Here is a 17,648-nt window from a genome sequence, read left to right on the forward strand (position 1 = left end):
ACATACATACATATACACATATATACATATACACATATATACATATACACATATATACATATACACATATATACATATATATATATATATATATATAACATGCGAAATATTTCAGCACATGACTTTCTCAGTACTTGATATTTTTACAACATAAAGTATATGAACATGAGAATATCCTCGTTATTCGATGTTGTAGCGCACATATTCCCTAGTTACTGGGGGGAAAGGGGAGTACCAATATGGCGGCTGGTGGCTTCACAGCGACTCGGTCTACAGCGGGCTATTAGCACTCCAGTGTATAATATAGCTCAGTGCATCCATGATTACGGCAAGAGGAGACGGGCAGTGGTAGTTTTAATTCTTAGTTTTTGTTACAAATTTGTACCATTAGTGGGCGGGCGGATGAAAAAGCCCAAAGGGCCGTATATGGCCCATACTGATCTAGAGTTTACATTTAAGGGAGCACACAACTGACCAGAGAGAGGCATGTTGGTCATCAGCGTGGGGAGTGCAGCACCAGGCACCATGTTCTCAGGGAGGTGCTGGGGGGTACCAGGCCAGCACAGATATGAAGCTGCTGATGGATGCTGGACACAAAGATGGAGACATTAACCATAAACAGCAACACACAAAGCAAACTGCGTCCACAGAGACTTTAACAACCTACCTTGGTTAAGTGGAAATAGTGGGCACTCTGCTGGCGTTGAAGAGGAATATATCTGATCCGTTATCTTCACCAGCACCACAAACACGTGTTGAGGACTGAGTGTTAACCACAGCTGCAGTAAAGACTCAAGCTGAGAGCAGAAAACACAGGTTTCACACAGCTGAAGAGCCATTTAACCCTTCATTTTCTTTATTAGACTGCTGTTTCTCAAAGTCATTAAGAACCTGACAGCAACCTTGCTCCAGCTACTAGTGTTGCACCGATGCCATTTTTTTTGGCCCCGATACCATCTGTTTTATTGCCTACCTGGAATGGGTGACAATAGCTGAATAAACGTTTGGCTCTCAAAGGCCAAAATAGTGCAACTTTCATGAACTTGTATAAAATGTATAATAGTAGTCAGGGAGGGTAGAAGGCTGCGTTCAAGTGACATCCAAACATCAACATGGTATGGGTGCCTATTTGTTGGTACCGCTGATACCGATAGCACCATTTTAGTGCTGGATGGGAGCCCCGTCCCATACTGGTACCGCTATCGGTGCAACACTACAGCTAACAGACCAACAGCAGTGACAAGGAAGAAGAAGGTTATAGTCAGCTACCTGGACATGGTGGACCTGCAGCATGGAGAAGAGCTTGTTGAAGCAGGCACTCAGAATGGGAACGGAGGAGGGCTGAAGCACGGGGCCGCGCAGGGGGGAGAGCCACCGCTGTGGAAGGCTCGAAGCAGAGAGTCATCGGTCCCATTAGAGGGCTGGCTGACTGGAACCAAAACGAAAAAAACAAAACGCTTAATGGAAAGCCTTAATGTAGTACACAAGTTAATGGACTAAAATTAGAGTACAGTGCCACACTCACACAATAATAGTTTCCTGTTTTCCTAAAGGAAAAGAGCAGCAATGACAGAATGACCAAATATAGTTTTCTACTGCGTGACCCCCAACCTGCTGATGGATTAGCACCAGGAAGGAGGTACGCTACAGCAGCAGGTGGTAGAAGAAGGTGTAACCCTGTGAGACAGTTAAAGCAACATGTCTGGATGGCTTTCAGGGGAGACGTTTCTACTCAACAGACGGCAGCAGCAGAACACACTTGGGTTAGCTTGCTCACCCTGCTGCTTATTAACCTGACTCTAGCCATATGGATTTCACTCCGCCTAGCTCCACTCACATCCATCTGGGACCTCGCCCATTGAAAGTGATTTCTCCAACCACTTTTATTGTCCAGCCAATCAGGACGCAGGGCTGGAGTTTCATAGATGTGACGTAGTGGAGAAGCGACCGTGACGTGAGACTGTTTTTGATTCAGATAACAATGGCGGCTCGCGGAGAGGTCCCAGATGGATGAGTGGAGCTAGGCGGAGTGAAAATCCATGTGGCTAGGGTCAGGTTAGCTGCTTATAGCAAATCTACAAACTAAAGGACTTTTACTGCACCAGTCAGAAGGCCCTTTAGGACGTCTGTGAAGCTCCAGTGAATTCAGCTTAACCTCAGGAACAACACTGCCAGGTTTGCTCAGAGCCCTTTTATAGACAGTAGGAAAGAATTCAATTGAAACTTTACGTAAGCAATTGCAAAGGGAAAGTGAATGTCTTAACTCTCAACGTGTGATTACAGATGCCACGGCTGCTGGGGCAGGGAGCATCTGCTGTGGTGGTGTGTATCTCAGAGGAGCTGTTGAAGCAGCTCTGACTGAAGACACTCTTCCACTGTATTACAGTGTAGAGCAGAGAATGAGCAGGGCTCTCCATGATCAAACAGCGCTCTCTGTCAGCTGATTCAGGTCACTGGCTGCCACACATGGCTGGACTCTCCACAACATCTTGCTGCAAACAGCAGATACCTAAAGCTTCCTTCAATCGTCTGCTCTGTTTCCCTTCACCGCCTTACTTGTAGATGAACTTGAACTGAGAGCCTGTAGAATGGAGTCTGCTTGCAAAGTGGCCATCATTTTGAGCATCAGCTCAGCCTGCTGCTCCAGACCGACCTCCAGCCGGGCATCCAGAGCTAGGGAAACAAGAAGCCGAGCATTTAGGCTTGGGTGGAAACGCTTCCAAAAACATAAAAGCTGCACTGAAGAACAGCAGAGATGTCCCTTCTGCTCACCTTGAGACACAGAGACCGACACACACTGGGAGGCAGGCTTTTCAGGTGCAACTGAAGGCTTGGATACTGGAATACCAACGCCTCCGATGTAAGGATTGTACCCATATGTCCCATAGTCAGCACCCCAGTAGTCATACCAGGTACTGCTTATAGGCTGAAAAAAAAGATAAGATAAGAGTGGAAAGCAAACATGAGGACAGAACAGTCTTATGACCGGGCTTTGCAATTCATTCATCGCATAAACAATGCAGTAAAACAATATTTATTGAAATCTTTTTGGCCATTGTTTGGAAGACAGGAGGGGGGTGGAGGAGTGGGAGAAACCAGGAGGACGGGGGAACTACGGCTGTAGGACAGGTGGTGACTAAAGGCAGTGTGTGTCCAAAGTAGGTGCTTACTAGTCATATCACAATCATTCTAAACACACACCCTGTTAAAGTTCTTTACCAGGTTCTGAACAACACACACCACATGGCCGTTCCATGTTGATATATTTGTTTTATTAAGGTTATAGCAGGTTGGTCAAATAAACACATAGCATCGCAAGCTTATGCATAGACAATTGGTAAAAGAAAGGGTGAAAGAAGAAAGTTATAAAATCAACATACCTTAAATACTTTGGCAGCAAGTGGATCTTTTTCCAAATCAATATCTAAAGGATCAATATCAACATCCATGAGGTCTTGTAGCAAGTCAAAGTCTATGTCTTTATCTTTTTCCAAAGATGATAGAGGTGGAGCACCTTTGGATAATAAAAGGATCTTTAATAATTCCAAGTTTACACAAGTAAAATGTAAGTAACAGATAATTGTTCTTTAGCAGGCTTTGGGGCACTTTTAATAGTAATATACCAAATAATACATAGTAAGAAAAATGGACTTAGTGTTGTTGCTATCAAGTAAAACTAAAGCTGACTTTGCCATGGCTACTGAACTTCCTCTAAAGCTTGATCGCTTTTAGAGCACAGTTAGTTCAAACTAACTTTTACAGTCATGGCCAAAAGTATTGAGAATGACACAAATATTTTCACATGAGCTGCTGTTCTCTGTTGAGCCCTCTTCTTCAGGACCTCTGCAATTCTCCCTGGTATGCTCTCAATCAACTTCTGGACCAATCCTGACTGATAGCAGTCCATTCTTGCACAATTAATGCTTACATTTGTCAGAATTCCTAAGTTTTCCTTTTTCCACCCGTCTCTTGATGATTGACCACAAGTTTTCAGTGGGATTAAGATCAGGGGAGTTTTCCAGGCCATGGACCCAAAATCTCTCTGTTTTGTTCCCTGAGCCAGTTAGATATCACCTTTGCTTTATGGCAAGGTGATCCATCATGCTGGAAAAGGCATTGTTCATCACCAAACTGCTCTGGGACGGTTAGGGTTAGGGCTAAGTTGCTCTGGGAGGACATTCTGCTACCATTCTTTATTCATGGCTGTTTTTAGGTCAGACTGTGAGAGAGTCGACTCCCTTGGCTGAGAAGCAACGTCACACATGAATGGTTTCAGGATGCTTTACAGTCGGCATGAGACAAGACTGGTGGTAGCGCTCACCTCGTCTTCTACCAACCAGCTGTTTTCCAGATGTCCCAAACAATGGGAAAGGGGATTGATCAGAGAAAATGACTTTATACCAGTCCTCAGCAGTCCACTCCCTGGACCTTTTGCAGAATATCAGTCTGTTCTGATGTTTTTCCTGGAGAGAAGTGGCTTCTTTGCTGCCCTCCTTGAGACCAGGCCTTGCTCCAAGAGTCTCCGCCTCACAGTGTGTGCAGATGCACTCACACCTGCCTGCTGCCATTCCTGAGCAAGCTCTGCACTGGTGGTAGCCAGATCCCGCAGCTGAAACACTTTTAAGAGGCGGTCCTGGCGCTTGCTGGTCTTTCTTGGGCCCCTGGAGCCTTTTTGGCAACAATAGAACCTCTCTCCTTGAAGTTCTTGATGATGCCATAGATTGTTGACTGAGGTGCAATCTTTCTAGCTGCCATTCTCTTTCCTGTTAGGCCATTTTTGTGCAGTGCAATGATGACTGCACGTGTTTCTTTAGAGATGACCATGGTTCACAGAAGAGAAACAATGATGCCAAGCACCAGCCTCTTTTTAAAGTGTCCAGTGGCGTCATTCTGACTTAATCATGACAGATTGATCTCCAGCCCTGTCCTCATCATCACCCACACCTGTGTTAATGGAGCAATCACTGAAACCATGTTAGCTGCTCCTTTAAGGCAGGGCTGCAATGATGCTGAAATGTGTTTTGGGGGATAAAGTTCATTTTCTAGGCAAATATTGACTTTGCAATTAATTGCTGTTATGCTGATTTATAACATTCTGGAGTATATGCAAATTGCCGTTATAAAAACTGAAGCAGTAGACTTTGGAAATAATAACATTGGAATCATTCTCAATACTTTTGGCCATGACTGTAAAGTAAATATGGAATAATAATAATAATAATAAAAATAGTTTAATACTGCAACATCAAAAAGCCTGGCTTTAGATTTTGTATATAATAGTGTAGGAAGTGTAATAGAAGGACACAAGGTAGCCACATACTTTGAAACACCGTGGAGGTGGCTGGAGTACCGGCGATGATATCTGGCACCAGAGCTTCATCGATGGTCTCCACCAGGGGAATGGTGGGAGGCTGGGCCAGCGAGTCGTCTGAGTCTGGCACGGCTGAAGAAGATGATGCCCCTGCCTCGTCACCCACAACCACCACCTCTTCCATGGAATCAAGAGAGCCTGGAGACATCAGTTCACCTTGGACCACACAGAAAGATGATCAAAAGCTGCATCTGCTTTGCATCTTGAGCAGAGGACAGATTGTCCCTACTCCAAACAACCATCCAAATATGGATGAACTGCAAAGACAGTGGAGAATATCTGCCACAGCATCCAAAATGTAAAATTAAATTTCCCTTTAGGATTAATAAAGTATTTTTGAATTGAAAAGCAATTCTGCACCATGCATTAAAATGACCTGGCAGATGTCTCCACAGTACAATGACTTTATAAAGACCAGATTATCTCGATATCAACATTGGCTTCAAAGTCATTTGGCTCTCACTATAACAATAGCCCCATTTCCACTCCCCTTGTTAAACCGATCTATGCTGAGCTCGGTTCAGTTAACCAAGGCAAGCTTGGTTCTGACGACGTTTACACATCACGCTATCTCGGTCCCTTGGCTCCTCGCCTCCTAGTGACGATCTGCGGTACTACTGCTCTCTGGAATGCGGTACCGCGCGCGAGCTATTTTTAGAAACACAACGTCACAATGACGTCACATCACGTGGTACGCAGTGGGGCAAACTTTTGAAACCTGCCGCTGCTTTGCTTTAAAAGAGACATGCGTTAGCCTAGGTTTTACTCGGTAAACGACTGCTTTTTCCAAATCTAAGACCATGGTTTTTAAACATTGTTGCTATGGAACGTGCAACAGCGACTCGAGTTACGCTGATCGGCCGCATATGAAGGATGTTTTCTTCAAGACTGCCAAGGAGAAATGTGTGCGCTGGGTACACTGGGGCGGTCGGCCTACACAACAGTTCAACCCGGAAAAAGTTACCAAATTCAAGTACATATGTAGCAAGCATTTTGTCGGAGGAAAGGGCACAACCGAAGAACATCCTGACCCAATTCCAGAGACATCAAGTCAAGGTAAGAGTATTTTGGTGGCCGACATGTTAATAAAGTAGCGCCTGCTACCATGACAGCATATAGGCTATCATGGTAGCAGGCGCTAACATGATAGCCTGCTACCAGGATAGCTTACTCAAAAACATTTCAAATGAGACAAACATTAAACATATACCCATTCCTGGACGGTGATTGCAAACAACAAAAGGAAAAAAAAACGGCCGACGCTGCCATGATCGCCGCGCAGGAAAAAAAAACAAAGCTTACCGTTCATCAACTCGGCCAGTTTTCCAGTTTTTTTAAGCCCTCGAACCTCAAGCCATCGTTTGAGCTGAAGGTTGGTGTGTTCTTCGACAGTTCGGCCAGTAATCCGTGCGCCTGGGACATCGTCTTGGGAAAGTTTAACGGCTGTAAAGTCGGTCATATCGCTGGTTCTGTTGCGCTTGTAATAGCTGGGTTATCCGTGCTTTCTCTCCTGTATGCCCTACCTAAGCGGCAAAAGGGGCGTTGCTCTTGAGACGGTGACGTCACGTGCGCGGTACCGCATTGAAGGCAAATCAAAATGGTGGCGCCCGTAACATTCAGGATGTTATGTTTGGTGAAACGTCGTCGTTTGCGGAGAGTCAGGCGAAGACTACAACTTTTGGTGAATTTACTTGATAGAGTGGGCTTTTGGGACGTGGACAAGACAAATGAACATCTAATCAGGATTTACAGACACCGGTCACAACGACAGACGCTGAGCTTCATCACACTGCTAAGCAGAATCATCTCTGGAAACCGTGTGGCACGGTAGGGAAGCTAGTATTATTATGAATGTCTGAAATGTCAGCTGGCTGTAAGGAGATGATGCGGTCTGCTCATGCGCTCTTTGTTATCAGAAAACCGGGCCAGAAAAAAAACGAGCCGAAGCCACACATGGAACTGGTCTAGATTTAGCGCGGTCCGGTTGTGTCTGGCTCGGTCCAGTTCAGTTTGCGTTCCATTTACACTCGATAGTTATCTCAGTTACCGAGCTCGGACTGGTCTCAGCTCGGTTAAAAAGGGGGGAGTGGAAACGGGGTATATGTGTGTAACCATAGTTGTTTAAATTATTGAACTACTTTCTAGGCTAGATAAACAGGCCGGCTTGCCTATTAAGCCTCCAAGGTAGTGCTTCATCCTAAAAAGTCAGGACCCAAAACTGTCACTTGCTTGGCCACAACACACACACGGGTCTACAGTAGGGGTGGGTATTGCCAAAGAAGCCACAATGCGATTCTATCACCATGCATCACAATACTTGAATTATTGCGATGTATCGCGATGCATTGGGATATTTTTACTGAACATTGTTAGAAAAAAATACAGCCATTACCAGTGGCTGACTGGCTGTGTATGATCTGGATAGTGTCTTCAATTGATACATAACTGAAAGAAACTGAATTCATACATAGCTGTATTTATTGAAACGACTTTTGGAGGTATTACCATGAAAACAAATATTACTGTTACTGGAGTGGACACACTGACAAAAAGTGCTTAGGATTTATATAACTTAAAATAACAAAATAAGGATAATCAGTGCTGTTTACATGGCCTCAGTGGTCCTTTAAACCAATGAAGTTGTATTCCACTTGTGTTTGGCTGATGTTCGCCAACCATTCATGCAATTTTATTTATAATTTTTTTTAACTAATAATCGATACTCGATTACTTTGCACACCCCTAGTCTACAGACTGGACACCAACTGGATTACGAGGATGACAACGGCAACACCTCAGAGCTCTTCATATTAGGGGAGGATGAGATCTTTGTCCAAAGTCTTCAGGCTGCTTCCTCTGGCAGTGTTGGTGTCCCTGGTTGATGAGGAGAGCACACCAGCCTCGTCTGTTGTAACACAGTCAAATGCTAACGCTTGCATCCCTCCTGCGCTTCCAGCTACAGGGAAACTGGTTCTCATCTGTCCAGCTGAAGGACACATTCTTCCATGTTCCTGTTTATCCACCATACGCGACATATCTGAGATTTAACTTGTCGGCAACTTTGTTACATGTACAGTGTGTTTCCCTGCCCCCCTAAAGCTCAAAAGGTGTTTGTGTGATGCATCGACGCAGCAACAGATCTGCTACAACACTTGTATTGACAACTGCCTCAAGCTTCCATGCTCCAAGCAATCTCCTTGATTTAGGTTTCAGGACAAAGTCGGGATAAGACGTCTTTTTTAGTCTATTTGGGACTAGCTGTGGAGTGTTGCATGCCGTGATGCACAGTAGAGCTCAGAGGGCATGCTAATGCTAGCTTGGCATGTAGCACCGTTCAGCATTTGGTTTGTCTTGTCTATAAGGAGTGTTGCATGTTTTCTTCTGGCTGTTCTCCACATGTTAGCATACTTCCAGCAGCAGCTCAGGATACACATGTAGTTGTACATTTACCACGGGTTAAAGGTATACTATGCAACCGGGGTTGATTTTCCAGCGAGGCTCCCCCCAGAGGGCGAAAGTAAAAGTGCACTGTCATAAAGATGCTCAGCTGTTCTGGTTTCTCCGTCAAGCCAGGCGCGGTTGTTTTGAGCTTAGCAGACAGGCGAACGCAACGAAAAGTAAAAAAAACGGCAGTACAAACAATGAAGTATGAACATCAGGCTTCCCGCAGCGCTATCTTGGCGAGGCGGCCGCCGCGGCAGCGTCTCGCCAACATTCAAAAAAATAAATAAATAAATGAAAAAAAAAAATAATAATAAAACTCGATATGCTTACTCGTTTATTTGACGTTAACACACGGTTCTTTGTTGCTTTCGCGCGTGCATATAGTGAATGGCAGGGAAAAAACACATGGAGTTCTCCCCGTAAAGCAAGACCGACTCTCGCGGTCTTGCACGAGACTTCTGAGCCTGTGAGTGCGAGCTGAGAGCTCTTGCAATTACAAGTGCGGTATTTCCCCCACAGACCACCAGGGCGGCCGAGAAAACCTTTGTTTGACCTGAAATGACTCATTTAATCATCCAAAACGGTATGGAACACATTAATTAACTGAAAAATGTTGCATAGTAAGCCTTTTAGGACAGAAACCGAACTCGGCACTTTTATAGACTGAATTCCGTTGGTACTACAGAGTAGGGGAGACGGGGGCTAGTTGTCACACGGGTAAGTTGTCACATTGCAATTATCTTCTCCATCAGAGTGTGCAACCAAAACATGGAATACTAGTTTGCTTCCTTTGCATGGTCAGGTCTCACGGACTGAGTGAGAAGAGGACAAGACATCGTAAGTTTTGAGATGAGCACCAATTGACCATTTCCGCCTACCCAAAGTAAAAAATATTAACTCTATATTTTTTTAAATAACCTTCATTCAGATAAAAATTCTAGCAGTTATACATATGGACTTGTTAAAGTAGATATTAAGGCATCCAGTCATAGCTCAGTCATTGTTCTGATTAAGCCCAACATTAAGATAGAGCTAGCATTAGCAAACATGGTTATTTGGGGCAACTTGTCAAAGTCATTTTGGGGTAACTTGTCACATGTAGCAACTTACCCCAAAATGATAATTTTCAAAAATGATTTAAAACAATACATCCTAATAATAATGTTACATTATTTTTACATAAAAAAGAGCAATTTAAACGAGAGGACATACTGAGAAGATGTTCAGGAGTTTTAAAAGAAAAACAGAGTATGGCCGTGCTGCACTTGACGTGATGCTGAGGGCAGTCAGGCAAGTGACCCTAGGTCACAAGTCGAACAGGAGTACAGCGAAGGACTTTAATGTCAATTACCGTACTTTGGCGTGAAACTGTAAAACATTCACACCAGAGGAAATTCAGGGTCAGACAGCTATCAAAGTTTCATAATATTTCATTTTATTTCATGTTATTTCATATGATGCATGTGCTCCTGGCAATTCACTCTACATAAGCTGTGCCAAAACTGCAACTCAGATGAGGAGTCTGACTCGTGAGATTTTCTTTTGTTCTTTTGTTTGTATTCAAAGTTGAAGTGTCAGTTTCATAGTGCATGTTGCATATTATTTCATGTTATTTCATAAGTAGTAAAAGTGGGTTATTGTCATTTATTCACTTAACATTAAAAATAACAACAAAATTAATTTTGCCCTTATTTTATTGGTCGCAAAACCCCGTGTTACATCTTACCCCACATAGTGTGACAACTTACTCCTTGGAGGGGCAAGTTGTCACATGGTGACAATCTCCATTAGATCGCTTATAACTGCACAGAAATAAGATATGAAAATGACCCGAATACAAAATATATACCTGAGACTTTGGTCTTTCATCTGGTACATGTGTTTTTTATATATGGTGTTTTGATTCTAATATTTATGTATGAGTGAAAAAAGTGTGACAATTAGCCCCGGTCTCCCCTACCTATTCACGTAAATGATGCTTTGACACCTAAAAACATCATTGTGACTTTGAGGGAGCAGAAGAGTGGGTTTTGTCATCTGGTCTCACACTTGCAACAATGCACACAAGCACTGGGTTAATTAGGACAAAAAAGTGGGATAGCACCAGATTAAACCAACCTGCCAGGATGTCCTGGAGCATACATGTGAGAGAGTACTGTGCCCATGCCCCTCCCCAGGAGATATCCCCTCGATTGAAGTCTGTTCCTACAAGCAGTAGCAAAAGGCGTTCCAGCTGCTGTTCAGACACCACCTCACACAGATGGATTGTAGGTCTCGTGGCATTAGCTATCCTAGCAAGTACCTGAAACGACAACATCAATCATATGACCACACAAGCAACATTTAGAAGACCCATGCCCTTATTTCAGCTGAATACCTTGCAGACAAAAAGCAGCAGGTCGGCATGGCAGGTGAAGTCCATGGAGAGCAAAAAGAGGGCAAGCTTCTGCACGACAGAGATGCAGCGTTCATGGGACAAAGTGAAGGGCAGAGGTTCTACTTCTGGGGCTTCTTTGACTGTAGTGGACTCTGCATCCAGTGTGGAGCGAGGCCATTCAGCTGTCCGTCTCAGACGGATCAGGTCTTTAAAGTGCTGCGAGGGAAAAATTAAGCAATATCAGTACAAAGTGCTAGGTTAAGGTAAACTACATTATAATATTTCTTTTTCTAACTTCGCTCGGTGTTTCACTATGGGAATCGCTTTGGCGTGACCAACTACGGAAGCTCCAATGACATCACGTCTGTCTGTGACAGACAGGTTGAGCCGTGACCGTGGCTCCACCCACCAACTATATCACGGCCAACCTACCTGCCTCAACTCATTCTCGCTTTCTTCCCGTGTGAAGACTACAGCTAAGCTCCCTCAGCGCGCTCAGGCTAGTTTGGACCTGTTTAACGGTTCTAAGGCGTTCCGTAAAGGAAAACGTCGCTGAACGCAGGACCAGGAGTGACCTGTGCCGTGCTGGGTAAACGCTTCGAAAAAAGCACTTTTTAAAAAAACAAAACAAAAAAAAAACAAAAAAAAAACCACACGTTTGGAGCTGTGACCGCGTAAAGGCGAACTGTTCCGGTATCTACTCTGTTTTAATTAACAGAATAGATAGCGTTTGTGTCAACCGAGTTATCACGTAAAGTGGGCTTTGTTTTTTAGCTAGCGGTGTATTGCTAGCTTAAGAGTCCGGGTTAACGTGTTGTGGCGAACGGACGTAATATCATTTAAGAGCTAACGTGTAACGACGAGCTCCGTGTTTGAATATTGTCATGGCTGCGGCTCCTACCACTGCCAAAGGTTCGGAACCGACAGTTAAAGAGGTTGTATCCCGCCCGTGCCCAGCGTCATGCGGGGCATCTATCTCGGGGCGGGACCCTCATCCGATGTGCATTGCATGCATGGGTACTAAACACGCTCAGGCATTGCTGGCCGACCCTCAGGGGTGCCAGCACTGCGCGTCGATGCCGGAAAAGATCCTGGAGAGGCGGCTGAGGGTGGCTGTCGCTAACAGCCAGGACCCGTGCCTCTCCTCACCTTCAGCCGTTGCGGCGGCGGGTGAAAACCATCTGCCGCGAGCTTCTAAAAGCTGGGCGGACATGATGGAGGAGGAGTACCCGTCCATGCCTCCCCTGTTTGAGGGCCTTACGGATAGCGGGAAACTCAATGAAACGGAGGATGACGCTAACTCTGACCTCCTCGAAGTAGAGGACATGGAGGAGGAGGAGGATGACTCAACCTTCCCGGGTCAACACTCCAGGCCACCGAGCGGGGCAGAAGTCACCTCCCCAGGGGACAGTGACCTGTACGATGTGTGCAGGCGGGCGGCTTTAAAGCTTAACATCCCCTGGCCAGCAGCTCAAGATACAGGAGGAGCAGTACGGGACCTGTATGATGGTAAAAGGCTTCTACCTGCTGTACCATCAGCAAAGCAGCTTTTACCAGCCGTTCCTGCTTGCATGAGAGAAATGAGCTGTTTCTGGTCCAGCCCATTTAAGAGCAAGCTTCCCACCAAGGGCTTCCCTAAGCTGGAGATACAGGGTATGGGTGAACTGGGGCTGGCCGAACCCCCAGCAGTGGAGCCTTCAGTGGCTTACCACCTCCACCCTAATCGCAGATCGGTTTCAGCATCTTCTAACATCTCGCTCCCAGGTAAAATGGATCGCCTCACTGCCTCCATTTACCAGAGGATGTATAGGTATGCCGGTCAGTCAGTGTGCTCGCTTAACGCTGTTACACTGTTGTCTGCATACCAAGGCGAAATCCTGGAGTAGATGGGGTGTCAACTGGACTCGGGGACACCTAACCCCAGTCTGTGGGATGAGATTTGTGTTGTGAACGATCTCATTTTACACGCCTCTAGAGGTGCAGTCCAAGGTTGCGGTTGTGTGATGGGTCTGGCTGTCTCAGGGGAAAGAGGCCTATGGTTAAACCTATCAGGCCTGAGTGATTCCCAGAAGGCTGACATCATGGACGCAACCTATGACCCGACAAAAGGTCTATTTGGCCCCTCCTTGGAGAAAATGAATTTTCTCACTCTATAGAGTTCTACTGTTCTTCAATTATGCATTATGTGTTGTAATTTCTGCTTTAACTTTCTGTTCTCTCTCTTTTTTCTTAATAATATGTACACCTGGTCTGACGTTCTGTTAACTGTGACATCATCCAGAGAAGACAGCTCACCCACTATTACCATCTAATGTAGAACAGATTACTTGATCAATGTGTGCTTCTGTGCTTTTTTGTCTCTCTTGTTCTGTCTTCTGTAACCCCAGTCGGTCGAGGCAGATGACCGTTCATACTGAGCCCGGTTCTGCTGGAGGTTTTCCTTCCCGTTAATGGGGAGTTTTTCTTCCCACTGTCGCTTCATGCTTGCTCAGTATGAGGGATTGCTGCAAAGCCATGTACAATGCAGACGACTTTCCCTGTAGCTCCACGGTTCCCCAGGAGTGAATGCTGCTTGTCAGGACTTTGATGCAATCAACTGGTTTCCTTATATAGGACATTTTTGACCAATCTGTATAATCTGACCAAATCTGTATAATGATTGAACTTGACTTTGTAAAGTGCCTTGAGATGACATGTTTCATGGGGCCGATTTTTTTATCCAGAGGGAACCCTCTGTATGGAGAATGGAAGCTGCATCGTCAGGTGGTGGAGCAGATCTGGCAGAGATATGGACGGGCTGCCGTAGATTTTTTCGCCTCATGGGAAAACGCTCATTGCTCGCTGTTTTTCTCCCTGTCAGACCCAGACGCTCCACTGGGCATGGACGCACTGGCTTACCCATGGCCAGACGTGTTGCTTTATGCTTTCCCTCCTCTCAGCCTGATATCCTCAACTCTAGTCAGAGTGAGGGAACAGGGCCTGTCTTTGATTCTGGTGGCCCCATGGTGGCCATTGAAGCCCTGGGTGGCAGATATAATCTGTCAGCCGAACCATGGCCCCTCCCCATTCGCAGGGACCGGCTGTCTCAGGCGCGAGGGGAGATTTAACATCCACACCCAGATCACCCAACTCTCTGGGCTTGGCCCGTGAAAGGTGGAATTCAGATGGAGCAGGCCTCCCCCAGAGGTCATCGACACCATACAGAATGCTAGGGCTTCTTCTACTCGCTCTCTTTACAGTGGTAAATGGCAGGTTTTTTTTAGGAATGGTGTGAGAAGAAACAGGCCAGTCCTTTTCAGTGTTCAGTGGTGGACGTGCTCTGCTTTCTGCAGAGCTTGTTGGAAAAGGGCAAGGCTTTTTCAACAATTAAGGTTTATTTAGCTGCAATTTCTGCTTGTCACGTAGGGTTTGGTAATAAACCTGTGGGGCAGCACCCCTTAGTGTGTCGTTTCATGAGAGGGGCACGACGTAAGTTGCCAGTTTCTAAGCCTTTGGTGCCATTATGGGATCTCACTCTGGTGCTGGATGCCCTTTGTCATCATCCCTTTGAACCTTTGGAGGGTGTTGGCTTAAAGTTCCTTTCATTGAAAACTACTCTGCTCTTAGCGTTGGCCACGGCTAAGAGGGTAAGTGAGTTGCATGTACTTTCAGTCAGTCCGGCCTGTTTACAGTGGGCACCCGGGTTCTCTAAGGTGTGCTTGAGACCCAAACCTGCTTTTGTGCCAAAGGTGTTGGAGTCATCATACAGGTGTTCGATGGTGGAACTACTGGCATTCCATCCACCCCCATTTTCTTCAGCAGAAGAGCATAAGCTTCATTGCTTATGTCCAGTGAGAGCTTTAAGAGCTTATGTGGACAGGACAGCCTGTTTTAGAAGAGCTGACCATCTGTTTGTGTCTTGGGCTACCGCTCATAAGGGCAAACCTGTTTCCCGCCAAAGGTTAGCACACTGGGTTGTGGATGCTATATCTCTGGTGTTTCACCAACACATCCCTTCTTGCATGGTCACGGAAAGAAACCTGCCTAGAATGAGTTGAGGCAGGTAGGTTGGCCGTGATATAGTTGGTGGTGGAGCCACGGTCACGGCTCAACCTGTCTGTCACAGACAGACGTGATGTCATTGGAGCTTCCGTAGTTGGTCACGCCAAGGCGATTCCCATAGTGAAACACCTCACTCTGTTATCAAAGAACCAGGGATTACGTTAAGTAACCCAACGTTTCTAACTGTGAATCATTAGTGACATCTGAAGTCAGTCTCACAAACATCATGACTTATAAAGAAGTCTTTATTTGAGGAGTTAAAAAGTAGAGAATAGCCATGGCTAAACATCTTACCTTAGACGTGGCTTGCTTGAGTTTAGCCTGCTCCACCAGCAGTTTATATGATGAGCCTTTGTTGCTCTGGATCTTCTCCTTCTCTATCTGCTCAACCAAAGCTTTCTGTTTTGCTTTCAATAGATTTAACTGCTGCAATAAAACAGGCACTATTAAAACAAGCACTACAAATGCATTCATGTAATGCTCCCCAGTTGTTCAGGCTTTGGAGCTCAACAGGTCTACCTGCTTGTGATGAACGAGCTGCTTGCGGAGCTTCCGTGAGTAGAGCCGATCCAGGCTGCTGCTACCTTTAGCTGTCCTGTTTGAGTTCTGAGACTGAAGAGTGTTGTTAATAAAACTCCACTGGATCCCTGATACACAGAGAAAAAAAACATATGAAAGAATGTGAGTAACACTACCAGTGGAGCCGTTTTAGCCACCCTTCAATACAGGAGCAAAGATAAAAAAGGGCCCTACACTAAGAAAGAAAGAAAACATACTTTGCCCATTTCCAAGTCATTTCACTATCACTTTATTAGGATTTAGAGACAGACAGACAGGTTTGTATATCTGAATATCTGTAGCGTCTAACAAAAGTAATTTCCCTCTGGGATTCATAAAGTATTTCTGATTATGATTCAAGGATGATTATTGCTCAGCTCCCTTTCCTACCCAAGAAATGAAGATTGGACTAGTATAGATATGCGGTAGTGTGGGTTGTATGAATTCTGAACATTTCAACAGCAGACCTTTCACACTAAAAGACTTGACAGTACTATGTAGGCTGAAAATGGAACAGATCATGTATCTACCGGTAACAGGCCTGTCTCTTTCCTTCCCTCCAAGGTTCTTCTTCGCCCCTGAGGCCTCGTCTTCAATACTGGCTACATAGTCCAAGAGTCTGGAAACCAACATCACCACCCAGCTGATCATGGGAATGTCTAAAATTCCTGGAGAAAACAAACCCGTTGTTGCACCTCATTTTGCACCATGTGGGACAATGTGTGTGTGTGTGTGTGTGCGCTTTACCTGCTTTACCTTCAGTCCTGCGCTGAGACGCAGCCTGCGGTCGCTGCAGAGGGGACAGCAGGCTGTCCAACAGGTTTAGGAGACCCTCCAACACACCACTGTTACTCAGGGATCTTTGGCCAATGCAGGACAGGAGCATGAATACTCTGCCAAGACCAAAGGATCATTTAATGACAGAGTGTACAAAAAAATGTTCACTTTGCTGTTGTAGATTCTACAGCCTGCTGTTACCTCAGTGGCTGGCCAACAGGCTTTCCCCTACTTTGGTATCGACATAGACAAAATAATTGACCCTTAAAAAACTCATTATTACCCGTTTAGACCCTGAACATTTCATTCACAACGCACTTAAGGTTTGCCATGGTGCTCTACCTTCACAACTCTGGCTAAAAGATCTATTCAGCATTTTTCTCACATTTATGATGAATCATTTATTGCACCTGAAAACAGGAAAATATATTTCTGCTTGGTTCTTGATTTGCTTCTCGGCAATTTCTGACAGGAAGCTAATAAACACAGCTTAGCTTTAGCAAGTGAGCTGTTACTAAAGTCTTTGAGTCTGTCATGTGGTAGTTATATCTGGTCTGTGAGAGCTGAGAAATTCCCTGACAGCTGAGGTTTTTCACATAAAAGTAGAACTCCGCTCTTTCTAGGGGCACACTGACGCCCTTCAGTCCCAAAAGTGCTACATTCCCTTTTAGGCCTCCTTGAGCCCAGTAGTGGTTTTTGGCACGGGTGATCCGGGCAGCTGACCTGGGCAGCACTTTTTTTAGTGACACATAGGGGGCGGCACGAGCAGTTAAAATGAAAAAAGAAAAGAAATTTAAAATAATCTGCTCGCTACAAGTGCCAGTACCACCCCCGACTTTGTCTTTCCTGGACATTGAAACGTTTGCATGTTTGGATTTACGATACTTGGATTTGTACTTTTTGGATTTTTGATGCATCAGCAAATACAGTGAACAGACAGATCTGGAAGGTGGAGGAGCAGAGCCGAAAGCGGGCTGCACTGGATTGCAGACTGGCTTCGGTGGTTGAATTCAAGGGGTGATGGGATAAAATCTGGATGTGAAACGCAGAAAAGCCCAACAATTTGGAATATTGGATTCC

The 17,648-nt window shown here is 45.2% G+C and overlaps 1 protein-coding gene across 1 annotated transcript in view; it reads right to left on the minus strand.

The window, feature by feature from the left end:
- Positions 1-740: 740 nt before the first annotated feature.
- The window catches only part of LOC105917844 (baculoviral IAP repeat-containing protein 6), a 30,516-nt gene continuing 13,608 nt past the window's right edge, over positions 741-17,648 (minus strand). Inside the window, exons 9-20 of the mRNA XM_036134876.1 lie at positions 16,548-16,684; positions 16,322-16,459; positions 15,753-15,880; positions 15,528-15,659; positions 11,193-11,408; positions 10,934-11,117; positions 5,321-5,527; positions 3,381-3,514; positions 2,773-2,926; positions 2,557-2,673; positions 1,270-1,429; positions 741-797 (exon numbers count right to left, since the gene is read on the minus strand). Of these exons, the coding sequence (XP_035990769.1) occupies positions 1,320-1,429; positions 2,557-2,673; positions 2,773-2,926; positions 3,381-3,514; positions 5,321-5,527; positions 10,934-11,117; positions 11,193-11,408; positions 15,528-15,659; positions 15,753-15,880; positions 16,322-16,459; positions 16,548-16,684 (1,657 nt within the window). The 3' untranslated portion in view covers positions 741-797; positions 1,270-1,319. The remainder of the gene's footprint in view (positions 798-1,269; positions 1,430-2,556; positions 2,674-2,772; positions 2,927-3,380; positions 3,515-5,320; positions 5,528-10,933; positions 11,118-11,192; positions 11,409-15,527; positions 15,660-15,752; positions 15,881-16,321; positions 16,460-16,547; positions 16,685-17,648) is intronic.

The sequence above is a fragment of the Fundulus heteroclitus genome, unplaced genomic scaffold (genome assembly GCF_011125445.2).
Source record: "Fundulus heteroclitus isolate FHET01 unplaced genomic scaffold, MU-UCD_Fhet_4.1 scaffold_926, whole genome shotgun sequence".
NCBI lineage: Eukaryota > Metazoa > Chordata > Actinopteri > Cyprinodontiformes > Fundulidae > Fundulus > Fundulus heteroclitus.